This window comes from Mrakia frigida (genome assembly GCF_051309035.1).
Source record: "Mrakia frigida strain ATCC 22029 unplaced genomic scaffold BDY24scaffold_25, whole genome shotgun sequence".
Classification (NCBI taxonomy): Eukaryota; Fungi; Basidiomycota; class Tremellomycetes; order Cystofilobasidiales; family Mrakiaceae; genus Mrakia; species Mrakia frigida.
The window spans coordinates 184,329-203,894 of NW_027481256.1; the positions used below are offsets into that span (position 1 = coordinate 184,329).

General features: G+C 55.0%; 4 protein-coding genes across 4 annotated transcripts; 3 read left to right on the forward strand and 1 right to left on the reverse strand.

The window, feature by feature from the left end:
• Positions 1–706: 706 nt before the first annotated feature.
• Positions 707–2,434, forward strand: BDY24DRAFT_132168 (uncharacterized protein). Its single transcript, XM_076636012.1, has 3 exons — positions 707–816; positions 877–966; positions 1,084–2,434. The coding sequence occupies exons 2-3, from the start codon at positions 949–951 to the stop codon at positions 1,975–1,977; spliced, it is 912 nt and encodes a 303-aa protein (XP_076494654.1). The 5' UTR covers positions 707–816; positions 877–948; the 3' UTR covers positions 1,978–2,434.
• Positions 2,175–5,202, forward strand: BDY24DRAFT_132146 (uncharacterized protein). Its single transcript, XM_076636010.1, has 11 exons — positions 2,175–2,478; positions 2,677–2,915; positions 3,007–3,245; positions 3,349–3,551; positions 3,643–4,015; positions 4,081–4,145; positions 4,223–4,426; positions 4,508–4,554; positions 4,629–4,677; positions 4,745–4,800; positions 4,874–5,202. The coding sequence occupies exons 1-11, from the start codon at positions 2,272–2,274 to the stop codon at positions 4,986–4,988; spliced, it is 1,797 nt and encodes a 598-aa protein (XP_076494655.1). The 5' UTR covers positions 2,175–2,271; the 3' UTR covers positions 4,989–5,202.
• Positions 5,203–6,530: 1,328 nt separating this feature from the next.
• Positions 6,531–15,835, reverse strand: BDY24DRAFT_417017 (modular protein with glycoside hydrolase family 13 and glycosyltransferase family 5 domains; the record flags this gene model as incomplete). The annotated part of the gene is made up of 23 exons (XM_076643657.1): positions 6,531–6,573; positions 6,647–6,821; positions 6,891–7,049; positions 7,140–7,402; positions 7,500–7,681; positions 7,754–8,086; positions 8,174–8,240; positions 8,320–8,747; positions 8,833–9,516; positions 9,616–10,287; positions 10,378–10,554; positions 10,650–10,747; positions 10,836–10,918; positions 11,017–12,686; positions 12,811–13,462; positions 13,545–13,832; positions 13,959–14,237; positions 14,382–14,518; positions 14,621–14,723; positions 14,803–14,859; positions 15,004–15,122; positions 15,242–15,403; positions 15,572–15,835. The coding sequence occupies 23 exons, from the start codon at positions 15,833–15,835 to the stop codon at positions 6,531–6,533; spliced, it is 7,095 nt and encodes a 2,364-aa protein (XP_076494656.1).
• Positions 15,836–17,828: 1,993 nt separating this feature from the next.
• Positions 17,829–19,146, forward strand: BDY24DRAFT_417018 (SNUT3/LISCH7 family protein; the record flags this gene model as incomplete). Its single annotated transcript, XM_076643658.1, has 5 exons — positions 17,829–18,267; positions 18,338–18,508; positions 18,594–18,802; positions 18,924–19,018; positions 19,125–19,146. The coding sequence occupies 5 exons, from the start codon at positions 17,829–17,831 to the stop codon at positions 19,144–19,146; spliced, it is 936 nt and encodes a 311-aa protein (XP_076494657.1).
• Between the last annotated feature and the right edge of the window lie 420 nt (positions 19,147–19,566).

The following is a 19,566-nucleotide window of genomic DNA, read 5'->3' on the forward strand; positions in this document are numbered from 1 at the left end:
CGGACGAGTCCTCGAAGTCGTCGGCAAAGGGGTCTGAAGCGTCGAAGTAGAGAGGCTGGGAGTCAGTTGGAGGTCGAGGTCGAGGTCGAGGTCGAGATCGTGACGTTCGAAGTGAAAAGACGAGAGGTGAGAGCTGGGCTGAAGCTCGTAGGCTCGAAGATGAGCACTCAGCAGCCAGAGAGCAACTCAGGAGGGCGAGGGGAAGCTACTCGAGCTGATGGGATGTATGCTGCCCGGTCGGGGGGGAAGGGGAAGGAGAGCTGAGGAGAGGAGGAGGAGGAGGGAAGGAGGGAGGAGGGGAAACCAGCACGCACCCTTTGTGACGAGGTTCAAGGGAGTCGAAACCTTGGGTGCCTTGACGGTCTTCTTGGTAGCGATGGGATCTGATAGAGGTTTTCCAGGATGGCCAGAGAAAAGGGACAGTAAAGAGGAGAGAGAGGTGGTGGTGGCAATCGAGTCAGCGTTTCGCTCGTTCGTTCGTTCGTTGACCTTCTCTTCCTTGTCTACTGACCTTCCACTTTGATGTCGTCGATGGGGGTGCTCATAAGAAGTTGGGGGGTGGAACGGGGGGAGTGTGGGAAAGAGGGGAAAAAGGGAGAAAAAAGAGAGCGAGTGAAGGTTGAGAGGAGAGAGACAAGGCTCGTCTCGGCAGGCTTTCAGCTTTCGAGTTCTCGTTGAGCTCGAAGGCAGCTCTCTCTTTGCCCCTCAACGACCAGCATAAACAACTTCCAACTATGGCTCCTTTCACAGAATCAACAACAAGAGGACGCGGCGGAGGACGAGGAGGAGGAGGACGAGGTGGTAGCTCCAGAGGAGGCGACCGAGGAGGTCGAGGAGGAGGAGGAGGAGGGAGGGGAGGAGGAAGGGGAGGAGGAGCTTCAGGAGGAGGAGGAGAGCGAGGTGGCAAGAACAAAGGATTCAGAGTAGGACCTACCAACGCTCCTAAGGATGCTTATCTCGGAAAGGGTGAGCTCAAATTTCTCTATCTTCGCTTTGAAGGCGAACGAAGAAGCTCCTCCTCCCGCCCTTCTCGAGCTCACCTCCTTTCCCTTCCCTTCCCTCCTTTCCCTTCCCTTCCTCCAGCTCAAAAGATCAAATCCGCCCTCATCGCCAACGCTAAAACCAAACGACTCTTCGCCAAAACCCTCAAGAAGGAAGGTCTCGTCTCGGAACGACTCGATCGAACGTCCTCTGCAGCCAAAGCAGCTAGGAAACTCAACCCAACTTCTGCCACCGCCGACGACGCTTCAGACGACGACGAGGACATGGAGGACGACGACGACGAGGATTCAGACTCGGAAGACGGAGACTCAGAAGATGAGATCTCTTCGGAAGACGGCATCCCTCGGCCTACCTCGAAACCTGTCCAACCTCGAACGACAGGAGGTGGTGGGAGATCAGCTTTCACTTCCTCTTCAGCCTCCTTCAGCTCTCAACTCCGACATCCTCCACCTCCGCCCCCACCCGTCGAGGAAGCAGCCGCTTCAGGATCGACGTCCAGGCTCGAGGCCTACGTGCATCCTTCGAGGAGGTCTGCTACCACGACGACCGGGTTTGGAGAAGGGCGAGGCGAGTCGTCCAGTCGAGGGAGGGGAGATTCGCGTGGTGGAGGAGGGAGGGGAGACTCGAGAGGTGCAAGGGGTGGAGGAGGAAGAGGGGATTCGAGAGGTGGCCGAGGAAGGGGAGATAGCAGAGGAGGAGGAGGAGGAGGGAGAGGAGATCGAGGTGGACGAGGGAGGGAGAGGCAGCCTATGCTGGGAGACCGCATGGATATGCTGTTGGGCAAGATTAGGAAGGGAATGGAGTAGATCTAGTTGGGGTTTGAGTCGATGGTATCTATCGGTCCTTATCGTTGATTTTTGGGAGATGGGCGAGAGAGTGAGAGGCGAAGAGAGCGACGCGTCTCCTCGACTTCAGGGCTCCTCGCAGTTTCACAGACCTACCTTGGCCTGTTCGCTCAAAGTGAGGTCTGTCTGAATCCAGAATGAGCGTTCCTCGGTCAGAAGATTCCTCAAGATCGATTCTTCGCCGTTGAAAATCGGTCGCTAAGCTCACGAAACCCTCAAGCTCAACCATCCCCTTCCTTTCTCCTCTCAACGATCTCAACGACCACGACCACCCTTATCTCCCCCAACCTGCGATTTTCCATCCCTCTCGCCCTTCCTCATCCTCTCCACTCCTTCTTAGTCCCTCCGACACCAACACCTCTCAACCTTGGGCCACAGAGCTCTGCCCCTCCATCCTTCCTTCTTCTCCTTCGAGCTCGAACGGATGGCCTCCTCGCTCTCTTCTCCCTCTACATCTTCCCTCCTACCTCCATCGGACGCCAATCGAACTGGAGACAAGCGACTCAGGGACTATCTGGCCGAGGAGGTCCATAACGAGCTCTGGGAGGGTCAGGTTGAGGCTACGAAGAAGAAGCAGAGGGAGAGGAGGAAGGAGGAGAGCATCATCGAGTGGGGAGTTCAGTATCCTGCAGTGAGTTCGATATTTCGTTCTCGATACGGTCGTAGAGAAGTCTTGAGATCTTAGTCGAGGGTCTAGCAGAGCTTACGGCAATGAAGGCAGCTGTTGAGCTCTCGCCTCGCCTCCTCCCATCACCTCCATCTCCATCCACTTCGATTCGCCCGTACCTCGATAACAGATGACTGACGGCCCCTGCTTTTTACTCTTCAGACTTTCTTATCCCTCCTCCTACCACCCTTCCTCGAACCATCGACCCGACTCCCAATCTCAGCTCTCCTCGTCCACTTCCTTCAAGCCAACCCTTCCCTCTCCTCCTTCCTCGCCGACTCCGAACTCCTCGATGCTCTCCTCACCTCCCTCCAACTTGATACGAGCACCACCGTCTTCCAACTCCAAGTCACCATCCTCCAGGTCACTCTTACAGGAGCTCCAGCGGCTCTGGCTTCGAGGTGAGCTCAAATCCTCCTTCTCTCACATCGAGCGAACGACCCGAGGTCTGACGCGTTTCTCTGCCGCCCTGATTTCTTCTTGCTTCATCAGGCTTCCTGAGGTGTTTGTGATTCTCGCAAGAGCTATCTGCTGGAAGGAGAGACATCACTTGCTGGACGGTGACGAGGGAGATCCAGGAGGGAGTGGGATTTCGGTGATGCGAGCTCTCCAGCCTCTACGACCTGCTCCTTCTCAGCGACGACAGTCTGGACTTCCAGCCTCAGATGATTCGGATTCGGAGGAAGAGGAAGCATCTCCTCCCAAGAAGGCTCTCGACTGGAAACGACTCGGTAAGTCACTTTCGCTGCTGCCTTCTTTCGAGGAGCGTCTCGTCGCGACGCTTTCGTCTGACTCTCTCTCTTTTCGTCTCGCTCTCCCTCGCCCTTCCTCCAGACTTCAGCTTCGACTCAGCTCCAGCACCACCTCCCGACACCTTCCCTCTCCTCTCCTACCTCTACTACGTCTGGCCTTGCAACGTCCTCGGGTTCCTTCGAGATCCAGCGAAGTACCTGCACGAGAAGGACAGGCTCACCAACATCGAAGGGAAGGAGTGGGAGGAGGTCTTTGATCGACAGGAGGTTGGGGACCGTAGTAAGGTGAGCAGATCTAACTCGTCGTTCGTAGCCGAGGCGAAGGACTCACGACTGATCTCGCTTTTGCCTTTCCTCCAACGCGTCGATTAACCAGGCTCTTCTCCGTCAACTCACCATCCACCCCGACATCCTCCTCTTCGACGCCAAATCCGAACTCCTCGATCATCGGAAGTACAAACTCTCTCCTCGAGAGATCATCACCAACACCTCCCTCCTTCGAGTCGTCGCTCCTCCTCCAGCAGAACCGCTCCTTCGTTCGACGCCCAAGCTCGGTCGGGATGGAGTCAGCAGCGTCGTCCCTAGACCGTACGACGAGCTCGTTGCTGAGAGGAAAGAGTTTACGTTCAGGAAGATCGAGGACGATCGGAAGAGGAGGCTGGGGCAGGTCGAGTACTTGACGAGGGAGGTGTTGATGCTCGAGAACGAGTTGATGTTCGAGGTGTACTTGAAGAACTTCTACATCGCTCGTGAGTTTGTCGACGCTTTCCTCGTGTAGCCTGGACTTCCTTCTGACCATTGGCTCCTTCTACAGACAACAAACGACTCCATCAAGACGTCAAGCTCGGAGCTGGAGCTCTGTCCGAACAGCAAGCCTTCGTTCGTTCTCCTCGCCTCTTCTTCACTCGTCTCCACCGATCACGGCCTGACCTCGTCCTTTCCCTCGTTATCTCCAGAGAAACCTCCTCAAGAACCACGAACAGACCAACGAGACTCTCCAGACGGAACTTCGAAAGCTCAAGGAACGAGCCGACACCGAGAAGACGAACACCAAAGCCAAACGAGACGCGGATCTGGCCAAGTACACGAGGACGAAGGAGACGCTCGACAAGATGACGGCTCAGTTGACTCCTCTGAGGAACGAGCTTCAGTTGGTGAAGGTGAGTCGGTCTCTTCTCCAGGACGAATGCGGGAGAGAAGAGGTCGGAGAACTGACGCGTCGAATTGGTTTTTCTTCGCAGGAGGATCGAGATCGAACCAAGGCTGAGCTGGCTGAGGTTAAGAACGAGTTCGTAACCCTTTTAAAAAAACACTCTGCTCCTTCCTGAGCTGACTTGTGGCTCCTCTCGTTTCTCTCTCCAGACGATTCGACCTCCAGAACCAACTTCGAGAGATCCAACCCGAGGTCGACGTGAGTTTCTCCCTTCCAGTCTTTGTTCCTTCGAAAGCCACGAGCCGATTTTGACCTCTTTCTACAGGCTATCCACGATTTCAAGGAGAAGATCATGAAGCTCGAGATGGTCGGAAAGGCTGCGTGAGTTCGATCCACCTCCGTCGTTCTCGAGACGTGTTGAACTTTGCTGACTCTCTTCCGTCTCGTTCCTCAGCCAAGGAGATCGTCGAGTTCGTCGTCAACAGGAGGAGGCTATTCAGGAGTTCGATGGGAAGATCTTGGCTGTGAGTCGGTTCCTCTCGTCGCCGCTGAGAACGAATGCTTTCTGACCCGTCGCCGCCTCCGTTCCGTTTCCTCTTAAGCTTCAACAACTTCTCTCCCTCGCCGAGAAGGAGCAATACGCTTCGGAGCAACAGGTTATGTTCGTCTCGAGTCTCTCTCCCTCAGTCTTCTCGGCTTTCACTGACTCCTTCCCCTCCTCGTGTTCGTGTTCGTCTTTCCTCAGATCTCTCCAAGAAGAGATCACCGACCTCCGTTTCTCCAACCACATCCTTACCACTCGTCTTGCCTCCACCTCAAGTGCTCCATCTACCTCTCGACCCGCTTCCTCTTCCGCCATCTTCGAAGAACAACGCCGCCTCGTCGAAACCCAAACCCAAACCGTCTCCTCCCTCAAAGCCGAGATCCTGGAGCTGAAGGTCAAGATCGAGGAACTGAACGAACGTCTCGCAGACACGCACGTCTCGGGGAAGACGGTATGGGAGATGTCCGGAGAGATGTTGCAGAAGGAGGCTGGGCAGGTTCATTCAGGAGCGGGAGGAGGAGGAGGACGGGAACGACCTGCTTCGTTCGGAGCGATGGGAGCTGGACCTCGAAGGGGAAGTGCTGCTGGGATGATTACCGGGACGTCTTCTCAGGGAACGACGGGTTCGTACAGAGGCGCTCCGACGCTGGGAGCAGGGGTGATGGGTGTGTTCTGAAGGAGGAGGAGAGGTCGAAGAGGTCGAGTTGTTCTGTTTTTTTGCGTTTCCCCTAGTTGTATTTTCTCTTCTCTTTGACCAGTAAATTTCTCGCTCTCGTACCTGTTTTTGATTCCTAATGATTAGATCAGTGTCCCGCTTTCAACTTGGCCAGAGAGACGAGCGTGAGGCGTCTTCGACGGGAAGGCTGGACGCACTCGTTCTCGTTTTCCCGAGAGAGAGTGCTTTAAAGGTCATCCGCGAGAGTCTTTCGGAGTCCTATAAGGCTCTACTGACGCTCTCGAGTTTGCGGAAGCTTGATCAAGAACGGTAGCCGGTATATCGCCCTCCCTCACGGTTTCGCTCTTGATCGTGATCTCCTCCTTTCCTTCTCGAGCAGCATCGTAGTTCGAGAAACAAACAAGTAGATATGTCTAGAGCCAACCGGTAGAAAAACGAACCAAGAAAGCAGAGCCGTCCCGACCCGTCGACGCTGTTGGGACTCGAGGAAGCTCGAACGCGTCGAAGGGAAGGTAGAAAAGGAGAGAGAGAGTCCGCTGGTAAGTAGTAATCTGGCTCTTGGTTGAAGCGAGTGAAACAATCAAATAAAGAGATAATAGAAAAAGGGAGAGAGAGCCGAGAACCATGAACCACAAAGAAAAACGAAAGGAAGAGCGATGCGACACGAAACAGAGAGCGTGGGGAGGGGTTGATAAGAAGAGAAGAACGAGGTTGTAGGGTATGTATGGTACGAAAAACAGATAAATAGAGGGAAGCGAAGTTTTTTTTTTGACGACCAACAAGGAGGGGAAAAGAGCGTGAAGAAAAAGAGTGAAAAGAGTTCGTGGGGTGAGAGAGAAGAAGAGAGAAATGCAAAGAGAAAAAAAGAGAGGAGAAAGCGACCGATCTGCTCTACGGCCGACTGAGAGTCTCCCGTCGGTAGAAGAGGAAGTATCTGCGAAGGAGAGGGAAGGGGAGAGGGTCAGCGGGAAGAAGGAGAGGAGGAGACAGGAGCGAGAAGTGCTCACCCAACGACAATGACGATCTGACAGATCAAACCTCCCCAGAAGGGACCACTAGCCATGGGGGATCCAGCGAGACCGTCTCCGAAGGACCAGTACGAGGCGTCGGGGAAGACGGATCCGGGTCCAATTCGGTTGGGAGCGGTCTTTCGAGCGACCATGACGGCGGTGGATCCGATGACTGTAGAAGGCGAAGCGAGCAAGTCAGCATCGAGAACTTTGAGGGTAGAGGAAGAATGGCGAGACTAACTCTGAGCGAGAGCGAGGGTAGCGCAGACGTGAAGTCGAGAGAGCGTCTGGAGGAGGATCATTCCGAGTCCGATTCCTTGGATCGCATCGAGCACTCCGAGCCATAGCCACAACGACGTTCCGAGGTAAGGTCCGACAGGTCCAGCCCAAGGGATGTAGACTGAAAGAGGAGAGGAGATGGAAGGGCAAAATCAGACGACGAACTCGAGGGACGGGAAGACACGAGAGATCGAAGGAGAGGGCGACTCACGAGCAAGACTCGACGTTCCCCACAGCATCTGACACCATCTCGGGCATCCCAATCCGACGGCGAACACGCAGAGGATCCACGAGTGCGTCTTACTCAGATGAGTGAGAACGGCGAGCAGAAGACCCCAAACTCCGATGAAAAAGACGAGAACGAGGATGAGGATCGCCCAGGTTGGGATTCGAGTGTTGCTCCAAAGGAACGACCAGTTTCGACCGTAGGGACCGGAGAGCCAGTAGCTCTGGAGAATTTCGGAGGTGAGGAACCTGAGGAACGAGACCGAGGCGAAGTGGGAAAGTCAGTGAAACGAAGTCGAGAAAACGAGACGCGTCTAGATCGAGATCGAGGAGACGAGAAACGAACCAGATGACCAATTTCCTCCTGAAGAGAGTCCTGAAGAAGTTGGGAACGGCGGGAGGGACCTGCTTGTAGTAATCGGGAAGACCGTAGGCGAGGCAGACGTAGAAGAGGATGCACATCGCCGAGAGAGGCCAGACGATGCAGGCGATCCACCAAGGCTGTTGAACTCCGGGAGCGTTTCCGCTCTGAAGGAAGAAGAGAAGAAATCGGGGTCAGTTTCGAGCGAGAGCGAGAGGGAAGGAGAACGAAGAACTCACGAGCTTGTTTCCCCAGTACCAGAGAGCCGTCGTCCAGAGCTGTTGAAGTCCTTGAACCATGCACGCTCGCAAAGCCCAGACCTCCGTCGCTGCTCCCGCCTCCTCTCCGAAGTTGCATCCAAAGAAGAGGAATCCTGCTGCTGAAGCGATGGCGTACGCCCAACTGGCTCCGTTGCTGATTCCGGCGTTGACCTCGGTGGAGAAGTTGGTGACGGCGGGAAGACCGATGAGGAAGAAGGCGATGGCGAAGAAGATCCAGGGGATGGAGAGGACGGTGACGGAGGGTCGAAGTCGGAAGAGACCATACCAGATAAAGGAGAAGACGAGGAAGATCTGTGAGGGACGAGGAAAGGAAGGAGGGAGTCAGCGTCGACGAAAGCGAAGAAAGAGCGGGAGCGGGAAGGAGAGAAAGGGACGAACACTCGAGAGGACGTAAAGAGCGAGATCCTTCTGGTAGTTCGATCCAGCGAGAAGGGTCATTTGGTACCTGGGGAGAGAGAGGAAGAAAGGTCAGCGAAGGCCGAGGCTCTCGAGTCGAGTTGAGTCGAAGGAGACGAGAAACTCACGAAGTCGCCGAAAGCATCTGTCCAGCACCGAGGATGATACAGTAGAGTGGCCACTTTCCGATCTGCCGTTGCATGGTGATCTGGAGTCTCGTGAGAGGCTTGTCGGCGGGTCCAACGATCTCGGGAGGTCCCATCGAGTCACGGTGATCCATTCCGTTTCCGTAAGGGTAGGCTCCATCAGGCGAGTCCGATCGTCCTTCTCCGTAGTGAAGCGAAGGAGCGGGAGTTCCCCAGGTCGAGTCTCGAGACGATCCCTTGTAGCTGGCGGTGCTCGAGTCGATCTTGTCCTTCTTGACGGTGGCGAAGTACTTCTTCTCCGACTTGACGAGGAACTGTTCGATGCAGAGATCGTTCTTCGAGTTGTCCGACGAGAGGAGCTGGAGCTTCTGGATGAAGTCCTGGGAGACGTCTCCGTTGGCGTCGGTGAACTGGAGGGACGAAGGGAAGAGAAGAAAGGGAGGTCAGGTTCGAGAACGGAGAAGAAGAGAGACGCGACGGAAACGCAGAACTCACGTCGACGATTGCCTTGTTGAGAGGAGAGGTTCCACCCTTCTCATCCATGATGGAGGAGATACTCTCGACGGAAGAAACCCTCGAGTGGATGGTGAAGTTGGAGAACGGACGTTCGGGAGTTCTATCTCCCCCCTCGACGAAGGGATCCCTCTGTCCTCTCGACTCTCGGGCGATCTGACGGTTGGCTCGAGCGAGGAAGTCGTCGTAGGTCTGAACCTCGGTGGGAGAGGGAGAGGCAGGCTCGGCTGGGGTGATGTCCTCGTATCCGGCGTAGATCGAGTTCGAGTCCTCGTATCCTCCAGCGCTGGTGGCGACCGACGTAACGGATCCTCGTCTCGACGAAAGAGGACGGTGATCTGGGCCATGTTCGGATCCGGGAGAGATCTTTCCTCCGTCGGGATGAGGAGCGTGAGGGTACATCTCCGAGTAGTTATACTTGGGTTCCGATCCTACCGAGTCGACTGAGCTCCAGGCCATCGTTCCAGCCATGTCCCTGCTGACTTTGATCGACCGACGATGGAAGTCCTCGGTTCGCTGACGCCATTCGATGACGGGGAATCGCTGAACTCCTGATCGAGCTCGAAGGATGGCTCGTTGCTGGTCGGTGGACTTGAGAGCGAGCTTGATCGTCTTCGTGAGTTGGGAGAGCATGTGCTTCGTCGAGTCCGATTCGACGGGGAACCACTAGAGATAGAGAGGCGAGCGAAGAGAGGGAGGTGGTCAGCATGCAGTAGAAGAGGCACGAGGGGAAAGAAGATCGAGAAAAAGAGCGGAAAGACTCACCCATCCAGGCATCAATCCGAGCCCTCCGAGACGCGATCCAACTCCCAAAGCTCCCTTCCTTCCGAACTCGACGGCGACCAATCCGAAAGGCTCGTCTCTCGATGGGATGAGAGCAAAGTCGGCTCCCGAGAAGATGTAGGGAGGGAGAGCGGTAAACTCTGGCTTCGAGAAGACTCGATCCGGGTACATCTCCATGAGTCGACTGAGTTTTTCGGCGGCGAACCTTCCGTAGAGATCGATGACGGGACCGACGCAGACGAGTTGCATCTGAGGCTTCTTCTCGAGGAGGGAAGGCATGACGTCGGCGATGAGATCGACTCCCTTCTGCTTGGACCATCGACCGACGAAGACGAAGAGGTCGGCGTTGGGATCCTGCTTGATTCCTGCCCACTCCTGAGTGAGTCGCTTGTTCTCCGGTCGAAGCTTTTCAGCGACGACATCGATGACGACCTTGTCGACTGCGATGGGTTGCTCGTCGAGGGCGGCGATATCGGTAGGATCGGGGTTAGGGAGGGAATCGATGGTTCGAAGAGTCCAGAGGGCAGGGTATCGAGCCCAGGATCGCTTTCCGTACTTGTCCGAGACTCCTGCGACTCCGACCGAGTTCTGGTGGACGCTGATGAACGAGGCGGCGGCGTGAAGCAAGTTGAACGTGTTTCCAAATTGGACGTACTGTGAGAAGGAGGGAAAGAAGACGAAAGTCAGATCGAGGGAGACGCGTCGAGGAAGGAAAGACGACGACGAAAGAAGGCGAAGACTCACCTTCGTGCAGAGCTCCTTCGAGATGTTGAAAGCAGCGCAAACCTCCTTCATCTCCTCCTTGGTTCGAAGAGGCCAGAGACCCTGGAACTCGGCGTTGTGAAGGGAGAGGCAGACGGGGATGACCTTGGGGAGGAGGTAGAGGGGAGCGAGAGCACCGTGGTAGTCGTTGATGTGGTACTGAGAGAGAGAAGAAGAGCGAATCGATGAAGTCAGGTCGTGTTCGAGAGAGAGAGGGGCGGGAAGAAGGGAAAAGAAAGAGCTCGAGAACTCACAATATCGATAACGGGGTGACGACGAAGAGTCTCAGCAATAGCCTGGTTCCAAGCCGAGTAGAAGATAGCAGAGGAAAGATCGTCCATTCGAGCAGGGTCTGCGAAAGGAGACGAAGAGAAGAAAGTCAGCATTCGAATTCAAGAAGAGACGAAATTGAACGCGTCGAAGAGGAAAAGCGTTCTCACAAGGATCGGACTTGGTTTGAGCTCGGAAGACAGGCGAATCGAGGATGTAGTAAGTGATGTTATCGACGATGTGAGACTCGACCCTGAGAAGAAGAGAGAAGGAAGAAAGTCGAGGTCAGCTTTCGAATCGAAGACGAAGAGAAAGACGCGTCGCGAAACGAAACGACCGGCAAAGACTCACTCGATGAGGTACGATTCTCCAAAGATGGTGACCTCGATAGGATCGGCGTATTCTCCAGCAGGATACTCGAGATCCTTGACCTTCGGCACGACCCAAACGAGATCCACGTCCGTCATCGCCTTCCCCATCAACGTCGACATGACTCCCAATCCTCCGATCTTGACCTTGAGCTTCCAATCGAGAATCTCGTACTCGAGCGAGGCGATGAGAACCTTCCTCCTCGGCTTCTTGGGATCCTCAGGCCAGCCGATGATGGCTCCAGACTTGGTAGGGACGACCTCGGGTTGTTGTTGGTTCCGCTTCTCGTTCGATCCCGCTCCCGCCATCGCTCCCGCCATGGCTCCAGCGACTCCTCCCTTCTTGAAAGCGTCCATGATGGGGAAGTAGGACGTCTTCTCGGGCTTGATTCCCCACTCGTTCGTCCTGATTCCGTAGAATCGCCACTTGAAGATGAGGCAGGCGAGGATGGCGGTGAGAGGAGGAATGATGAGGAGGAGGGCGAACATGACGGCCGAGACCATCGAGTCTCCCTGAGGAACGAGTTTCCAAGCTCCCGTAGCATCGTTGATGACGACCTTCCAGGCGACGTGAGGATGAGGAGGAGCCGACATGTTGAGGTAGTTGGGAGCGGTGGAGGCGGGAGGAAGTCGATCGATTACTCCGTCGCCGTCGACGTCTCCGTAGAAGTAATTATCGTTGTATCCGAAGACGCAGAGCTGGAGGATCGTAGGCCAGGATCCTGAGACCTGAAGGGACCACTCGTCGGGGTTGGACTCGCTCTGACTGAACTCGTTCTCGACTCCTGCGTCGTATCCCCAGTTGTTGAAGGGTCCTCGAGCGAGGAAGGTAGGGACTCGTCGTTCCGTGGCGTATCCGATGTCGGCGTGAAGTCGAACGGGTCCAGCGACGGCGATGTCGGACCAGTACTCGAGGATGATGTGCTGACCGACCCAGGATCCGGAGGGGAAGTCGTCCTGCTGGATGATCGTCGTCGACTCCCACGCGTACCAATCCGTCCAGTTCTGACCGTAGTTCCAGGTGTATCGAATCATGCTAGCTCCGATGGCTGTGTGGTTGACGAGGAAGCCTGTGTCGGTCTTGGAGAAGACGGAGTTGTCGTAGTCGATCGAAGGGAAGACCATCGGGTTGTTGGCCGCTCCTTTCCTGACGAGGAGATGATCCGTCGTCTGAGTCGATCCCATCGTCGTGTCCTGAGCGTTGACGTCTCCGACGACGAGCTCGAAGATTCCATCGGGGACGTTGGTCAACGTCGCTTGCCAGTACCAGGCGGAGGGCTCGACTCCGTAACGATGTCCAGCGGAGGATCCCTCGAACGTCGCACAGTTGACGGCGGTGATGGTTGGGTTTCCCTCGAAGCTGGTGACGAAGGTGATTCCGTTGGTGATCGAGTTGCAGTCCATCTCCATGTTGTACTCGAGACGAACGTCGAGGGTGGTAGCGTTGGCGGTTCCGGGAGGAGCTAGGACTCGAGCGTCGTGACCGGGGTCGAACTTGGTGAGAGCTGGGACGGGAGGAGTCCAATCGAGGATGGGGACGTAGGCGGCGAAGGAGAAGGGAGCCATCGTGATCTGAGGAAGACATCCTCTCCACGGAGCGGTCGTGTTGAGGTAGTAGGAGGTTTGCGAGTCCTCGAGAGTGACGTTGTCGAACTGAAGAGGGAGGGAGAGGGAGAATCGACGCGTCAGCGGGAAGTCTTCTCTTCGGATCCACAGAAGAGATCGAGAAGCAGTAAAATGCTCAATTAGAGACGAGAGAGAAAGGCAGAGTACTCACGGGGTAGATCAAGTTCCTGATCTGAGCTCCTCCCATGAACGGCGTCGAGATCCAATCCTCCCCGTCGCAGGCGTACTCGTAGGTCTGGGTGAGGTTCTCGTTGGTGTAGAGCAACCAAACCTGAGTCGTCCTCTCTCCGGTGAGATTCTGGACGATCGGAATCGGCGACCTCGCTGCTGACCAAAGTCCGAGCTCGGTAGGAGTGCTGTTCGATCCTGGGTACTGCTCCTGATGCGTCCAGTTTCCGAATTGAACGAGGTTGAGACCGTCGAGGAGCGAAGGGTACTGCTCTCGGAGATGATGGAAGTGCTTGATGACTCGCTTGTTATCGGCCGTAGGATCGAAGTGGTCGAGGGAGTTCCAGTCGTCCTCGCATCCGATGAGAGACTTCTCGAGCGGCATGTTGAAGTACTGTTCGGATCCGAGGTGGTAGCATCCGTGACGTTGCCAGGCTTGGGACGAGGACATGGGTTGACGACCGAAGAGGTAGTTGGCTGCTCCGTTGTCGAAGATGTAGAAACCTTGCTCGTCTCCGTAGAAGTGAAGAGGGATTCCGGGGAGGAGGAGGGTCGTGACGAACGTTCCGAGGAGAGACTTGTCCGTTCCGTACTCGAGAGCTCCCCATCGGAAGACGTCGAAGTTTCCGATTCCGCTGAAGAAGGAGAAGAAGGAGATGATCAGCGAATGAGGTCGAAGAGAAAAGGAGCGTGAGAAGAGGAGAGGGATCAACTCACTACATGTGTCGAACGTCGAACTCGCCCGTCGCAGGGTTGAGGAAGTCGTTGTAAATGACCATCTGGTTGTAGGCTGTGATGAAGTTGACGTCGACATCGTAGGCAACGGCCAGGTTTCCGTCCATCCCGAGGAATCGAGTGAGACCTCGGTAGATCGAGTAATGGAAAGCGACTCCGTCGATACCATTCGCTCCAACGTCTCGCATGAAGTACTGCTGATCTGAAGCTTTGGCGCTGACGGCGATGTCGTAGGTTTGAGGAGCCTGAGAATCGATTCGACCTCGACCACTGAGAGAAGAGGAAAGGGGGAAGAAGGAGGAGGAGGAGGAAGGAGAGTCAGCGACGAGAGGACGCGACGAGAAGTCTCGAACGAAAACGTATGAGCAGCTCTCGAAGAACGAAACGAAGGCTCACAGGTAAAGACTGGCGAAGTTGTTTCCTCCCGTAACCTCTCCAGAGATGAAGAAATTCTCCTTTCCGAGATCGAAGGCGCACTGACGAGTGTGAGAAGTCCAAGCGGCGAGACCGTCGACGGTGATCTGAGTGGCCTTGTCGATTCGGATGGCGTCGATATCGAGAGCCTTGATGGCGAGGCACGAGAAGGTCTGAATCTTGGCCATGACGTCCGGATTCCATTCCCTGAGACGGTCCTGCACAGAAGCGAACTTGGAAAGCTGCCTCTGCCAATCCGGACTGAGAGAGCGGACGATCGCCGGGAGTGTCAGTTCTTGTAACGAAAGGTTCTCAGTCCACTGCCTCGCCTCTCGAGGACGGGGAAGGGAGCGGAGAAGAAGAGCAAGGAGAGAGCGGACACGGGCCCAGGTTTTGTTCACTCACTGCACTCCGAACGCTTCCATGTCTCCGTAGTGATCAAACTCCGACGCGTAACATCCAGGCTGATCCACTCGAACAACGGTTCCATCGTCGACCCAGAGAGTAGGGAGCTCGCAGGAGGTGTTGTACTCGTTGGTGAACTGATGGAATGAAACGAGAAGAGGAAGAAAAGAAATATCAGCCTTGAAATCGCCAAGGGACGAGACGCGATAAGAAAAGACGCGTTGTAGAGAGCTACGAACCTTGAAATCCTGGTATTCCTTGAGATCCCAAGGAGCGTAGACGGGATCCTTCCAGACAGCATCGTACTCGGAGAGGGAGAAGGGAGTTGAGGTGTTGAGGTGGCTTTAAAAGAAGAAGGTTTCAACGTCAGCCCCCGTCTCGGTTCGACGACGTTCGAGCGATCCCAAAACAAAGTGCTCACCCTGCGAATCCGATGAGATCTCCCATGGTTCCAACGGTGAAATCGAGCATGATGTAGCTGTAGAAGAGAGGGGATCGAAGGAGAGAGTGGAGACGGAGAGAGAGGAGCGGAAAGAGAGAAGGAAAGGGAGCCGACGTCGGGTCAGCTCAGATCTTGACTCCTTCTTTCCTTCCTCCTTCCAAGTAGAAGACGGATACGTACAGTCCTCTTCGGTGAACCTCGTCAACCAAGTCTCTCCAGTCATCGAGGGTTCCCCAATGAGGATCGGTGAGAGAGAAATCGAGAGGAGAGTAGGCGTCGGCTTGCCAGAGCATGTTGACCTTGAGAAGGAGGAAGAACGAGACCGGAACGAAGGTTTCAGCAACTTTTTCTCGATGGAAATCGGATGGAGAGGAGCTCCATAGATGAATGATGAGGATACGGAAGAGCTCGTACTCACGAAGATAGTACCAGCGATGTAAATGGCCTTGGTTCCCATGGATTCGATGTAGTCGAGCTTCTTGATCAGACCTTTGACGTCTCCTCCGTAACGGAAGTTGACCTCCGTAGGGTCTTGTTCGAAGACGGTCTTGTAGTAGTCGTTGTTTCTAGGGTCTCCGTCCTACAGGAATACCGAGGGAAGAAGGAGAAGTCTCGTCAGGTCCCGTTCTGACCTTCAGCCCACGATCCAACCTGACCTCGCTCGCCCTTCTCCTTCCCTCTCTCCCTTGCCCCTTTGCCCTTGCTACCAGCTCCCAAAAAGAACGCGAGAAGAAACGTTGTTACTCACCGCCCACTTGTCTAGCAGCAAGTTGTAGAAAGGAAGAGCTCTCCAGTTGGCTGGTGAAGGAGTATAGGTAGCGTTCCTTCCTGCTCCCCTCTCGGACTGATACTCCAAAACATTATCCCCTGCTGCCTCGTTGATGTTGATGTTCCAATCGGTAAGGTAATCCGCATAAGGGTGAGCGACCGAAGACGAGGGAGCGAGGAGGAGGACCGAGGAGAGGAGGAGGGAGAAGGGGAGGAGGAGGTGTGTTGTCGAAGGAGGGCGCATCGAAGAGAGAGACGCGGCGGGAGGGCAGGAGAAGGGAGGAGAACCGAGGGAGAGCCGCTTCCTAGGAGAGAAGAAGAAGGAATAGAAGGTGTTGTTGAACGTTGAAGGCGGGAGAAGGTTGTCGAGGTCGAAGAAGGAAGGAGGGAGGAGAGAGGAAAGGAAAGGGAAGCGAGGAAAGGGAAGCCGTCGAGAGGAGGAGGAGCGAGAAGAGTCGGAAGGAACGAGGGAATAAAGAGCGAAGGAGGATAGAAGACCGGGGAGTGGTGATTAAGATCCTTTGTCGCAGAAAGGAAAAGAAGAGGCGAAAGGGGGAAGAGAAGAGGAAGAAGAGCCTCGTGGGGGTTGAAGAGGAAAAGGAAGGGAGGGAGGGCCAGAGAGGGCGCCGTCGGAGGGTCGCGAAGGGACAGAGCCGGCTGCGCTTTCCGTTTCCTTTCTCTACAAGATGGGACCTATTAACTTTTCTCTTCTTTCTCAGATCTCATGATTAGAAGGAGAGAGCCTTTCAAACAACGAGATCTCATCTTATCTCTTCGAACTGCGATAGGAGAGGGACGGAGGATCTCTTGGTGAAGGGTTGGAGAACGGAGCCTCGATCCTTCTCCTTTGCGAAGATCAGCTTGGCCTCCCTTCCTTGCTTCTTTATTTATCCACAGCTGAAGAGAAAGCCGATTCTCACTTGAAAACCTCGCTACTGCCGCTGAGGTATATACAGCCAAAATTGCTCGAACTTCACGCGTCTGTTCGTCCGTCCAGCCATCTCGCGTTTTGGTCCTCGCCCCCGCACGCAGACCCTCTCTGTCCTTTTTGATCGCGTCGGGGAAGAGGCCAGAGTGGACTGTCGCTCTCAGAGAACAACAAGAGGCTTCAGATTGGTTGGTTCAGTCTGACTAGATTTCGAGATGCGATTCGGAACCGAGCTCGAGGAGAGAAAGGACGTGAAGCGACGACGCGTTTGACGGGTTGCGGAGCCGTTCCCTTTCGGATCTCTCGAACGAGTTTTTGCTCAGGCAGACTCAGAAGCCCTCCATCTGAGTACACTCGATTAGTTAGTAGCTTGTCGCTTAGCTGATGGACCTCAGAGCTGGTCCGCAACGAGAAAATCTCGAGGCGACGGTCCCAAGTCGACGCGTCGTTTCGACGAGCTCTCTTGGAAGAACGGCTTGTCTTGGAAGGTCCAGTCAACTCTCAAAGGATGATTCATCTTTTTAAAGTTGCCTGCTTATCTTCGAAATGGTAAGAGATGAGGAGAATCTCCTTGAAGGTCGCAACTCTTCGGCTCGCATGTCGAGCGATGCTTTTCGAGAAAATGCGTTGACTCAAAGTCTGAGACCTTTCGTACAGATGCAAAGAGGGGAGCGGAACGATCTCTGGACGTTTTGTCTCGAGGACGTTCGCAAAACGTCAGCGAGTTTGGTAGTCTAAAAGAAAACGAAAGGAGGAGCGAGGTGCTGAACAGTCTCCACGATTGTCGAACCGATCTCGAAGATTAGATGTCTTAGAGGATGATTAAAACGGCTACAGACTTGATAGATGAGGTATTGCGCTCCTGAATAGATCGAAAGCTCTTGAAGCAGCCGGAGGGAACGAGAGAGATGGGAGGGAAGCGACGCGTCGAAAGAACGGTCGATGATCAGAGTAAAAGGGAGCTGAGAAAGAAGATCACCAGCAGACTCGCTTCGTTCCGCGTGGGCGTTTTCATTAATGAGCTCTAGGGGCACTTTGAGGACGAGGCGCCCTCGACGACGAGCTTGAAGCTAAGGCGAGGGTGCGTCCGAGCTCGACGTTTCAGCCGCGTCTCAATCTTCGTCTCAGCTGGTCGCATTTTTTCGTGTGTGCCAGTTTTCTCGCCCCTAAAAGTTCTGCGTACGTTCTACATGGTAACGTTTTCACTCGAAAAACCTGCCACGTGTCTATCCCCGCCCGAGCAACTCCAGCGAAACGAGCTCGTCTCTCGTTTCCCTCCCAACTGCATCTCTCCCTCTACTCCTTCAACATGTCTCGAGAACCTCCTCCTCACTCCTCTTCCTCTTCTCGGTACGACGACAATCGATCCTCTCGGGATTACTCTTCTTCATCTCGTGGCGGAGGAGGAGGAGGAGGGGGAGGGAGGTCGAGACGATCTCCTCCTCCTTCCGACCGACGAAGCGGAGGAGGCTACGACAGAGACGATAGACGAGACGGAGGAGGAGGCGGTGGATCCAGAGGTGGATGGGGAGGAAACAGGGACAGAGATGATGGTCGTGGTGGAGGTGGAGGAGGAGGGAGGGGAGGATGGGACAGGGAGAGGGAAGGAGGCGGAGGAGGAAGGGATCATCGAGACAGCAGGGACTACAGGGACAGAGACGGCCACAGGGATCGAGATAGGGATGGAAGGGATTCCGAGAGGTCTTCTAGAGGTCAGTACAACGTCACTTTGGATACGGGAACGAGTTGTGAGGGCGGGAAGGAGAAAAGGGAAGGAAAGACGAAGCTGACCTCGACCTTTTCCTTCCTTCCTTCAAGACCGACCCTCCTCCTCTCGACCTCTCTCGACCCGTCGATCCGCCTCCCCATCGTCTAACAGCTCCCCGAGACGAGACGACCACCGTGCTCCTCTTCCCCCAGCTCCTATCCCTACCGGTCCCGCTCCAAGTGCAGCGAAGCTCAAGGGAGACAGCAAGCCTCCTCCTTCTGGTTCGTTCCCTCTCTTCTCTTCCTTCTTTCTTCTCGCCTCGTTTCTGCGCTGACTATCTTCGTCGACGTTGGTCTCTTCCTGCAGCCATTCGGTTCTCCGCCTCGCTCACTGAATCCGCCAACCCTTCCCCAGCACCCGAGCTCGAAGCAGCGCCCGAAGGGATGGTCGAGGGTGTCGATGGAGAGTGGGACGAAGAGGACGTCGAGGAGACCATGGAGGGAGATGGTTTGGAGGACGGAGAGGAGGATGAGATGGCCAAAATGATGGGATTCGGTGGCTTTGGGACTTCGAAGGTGAGTTTCCTGGCTCTCTCTCTCTCGCTTTCACATCCTTCCTCCTCTTCTCCCTCGCCGAGAGAGAGAGAGAGAGAGCTCACCTGTCGCTGCTTTCTCCTTGCGTTGATTGATATCTCAGGGAAAGCATGTACCTTCGAACCAGCTCGGAGACGTGGTCATCAAGAAGCAGAGGACTTGGAGGCAGTACATGAACCGACGAGGTGGATTTAACAGGTTCGTCTCGTTTCCTCTCCTCTTCTCTCTCCCTCGGTCGTTCGAATGGCTCGCACGATGCTTCCGGCTGACGTCTCTCTCTCTTCGTACTTCGTTTCTCTTCCAGGCCTCTCGACAAGATCAAGTAACACCCTTCTCACGCTGTCCGACGAGTTGCAGCAGTGACAGAAGGATGCCATCTCGAGGGCTCGATCTTTCTCTTCCTATCCTAGACTACTCGCTGGTTCCGTCGACGATGATTCTGACTCGCATTTAGAATACACCGGGTCAAGCGAAAGCTGCTCTGATCCCCTCTCGGTCGTCGCACCAGCGAACGGTGCGAGGGCTCGACGCGTCTCGTCGTTCTTTCGGACTCTCTCTTCCTCCGTTCAGAACAGGTATAGCAGCAAATCGAAGCACGAACACACTACAACACACAATTTAGCTTCCCTCTGCTTCCACTCATCCCTAGATATCTCTCTCCTAACGGTCGAATAAGCAAAAAATGTCCGAGAAAATCTCCATCTCCATTCGCTCCTCTTCCATTTCCTCCCTTCCTTCCCCTTCAA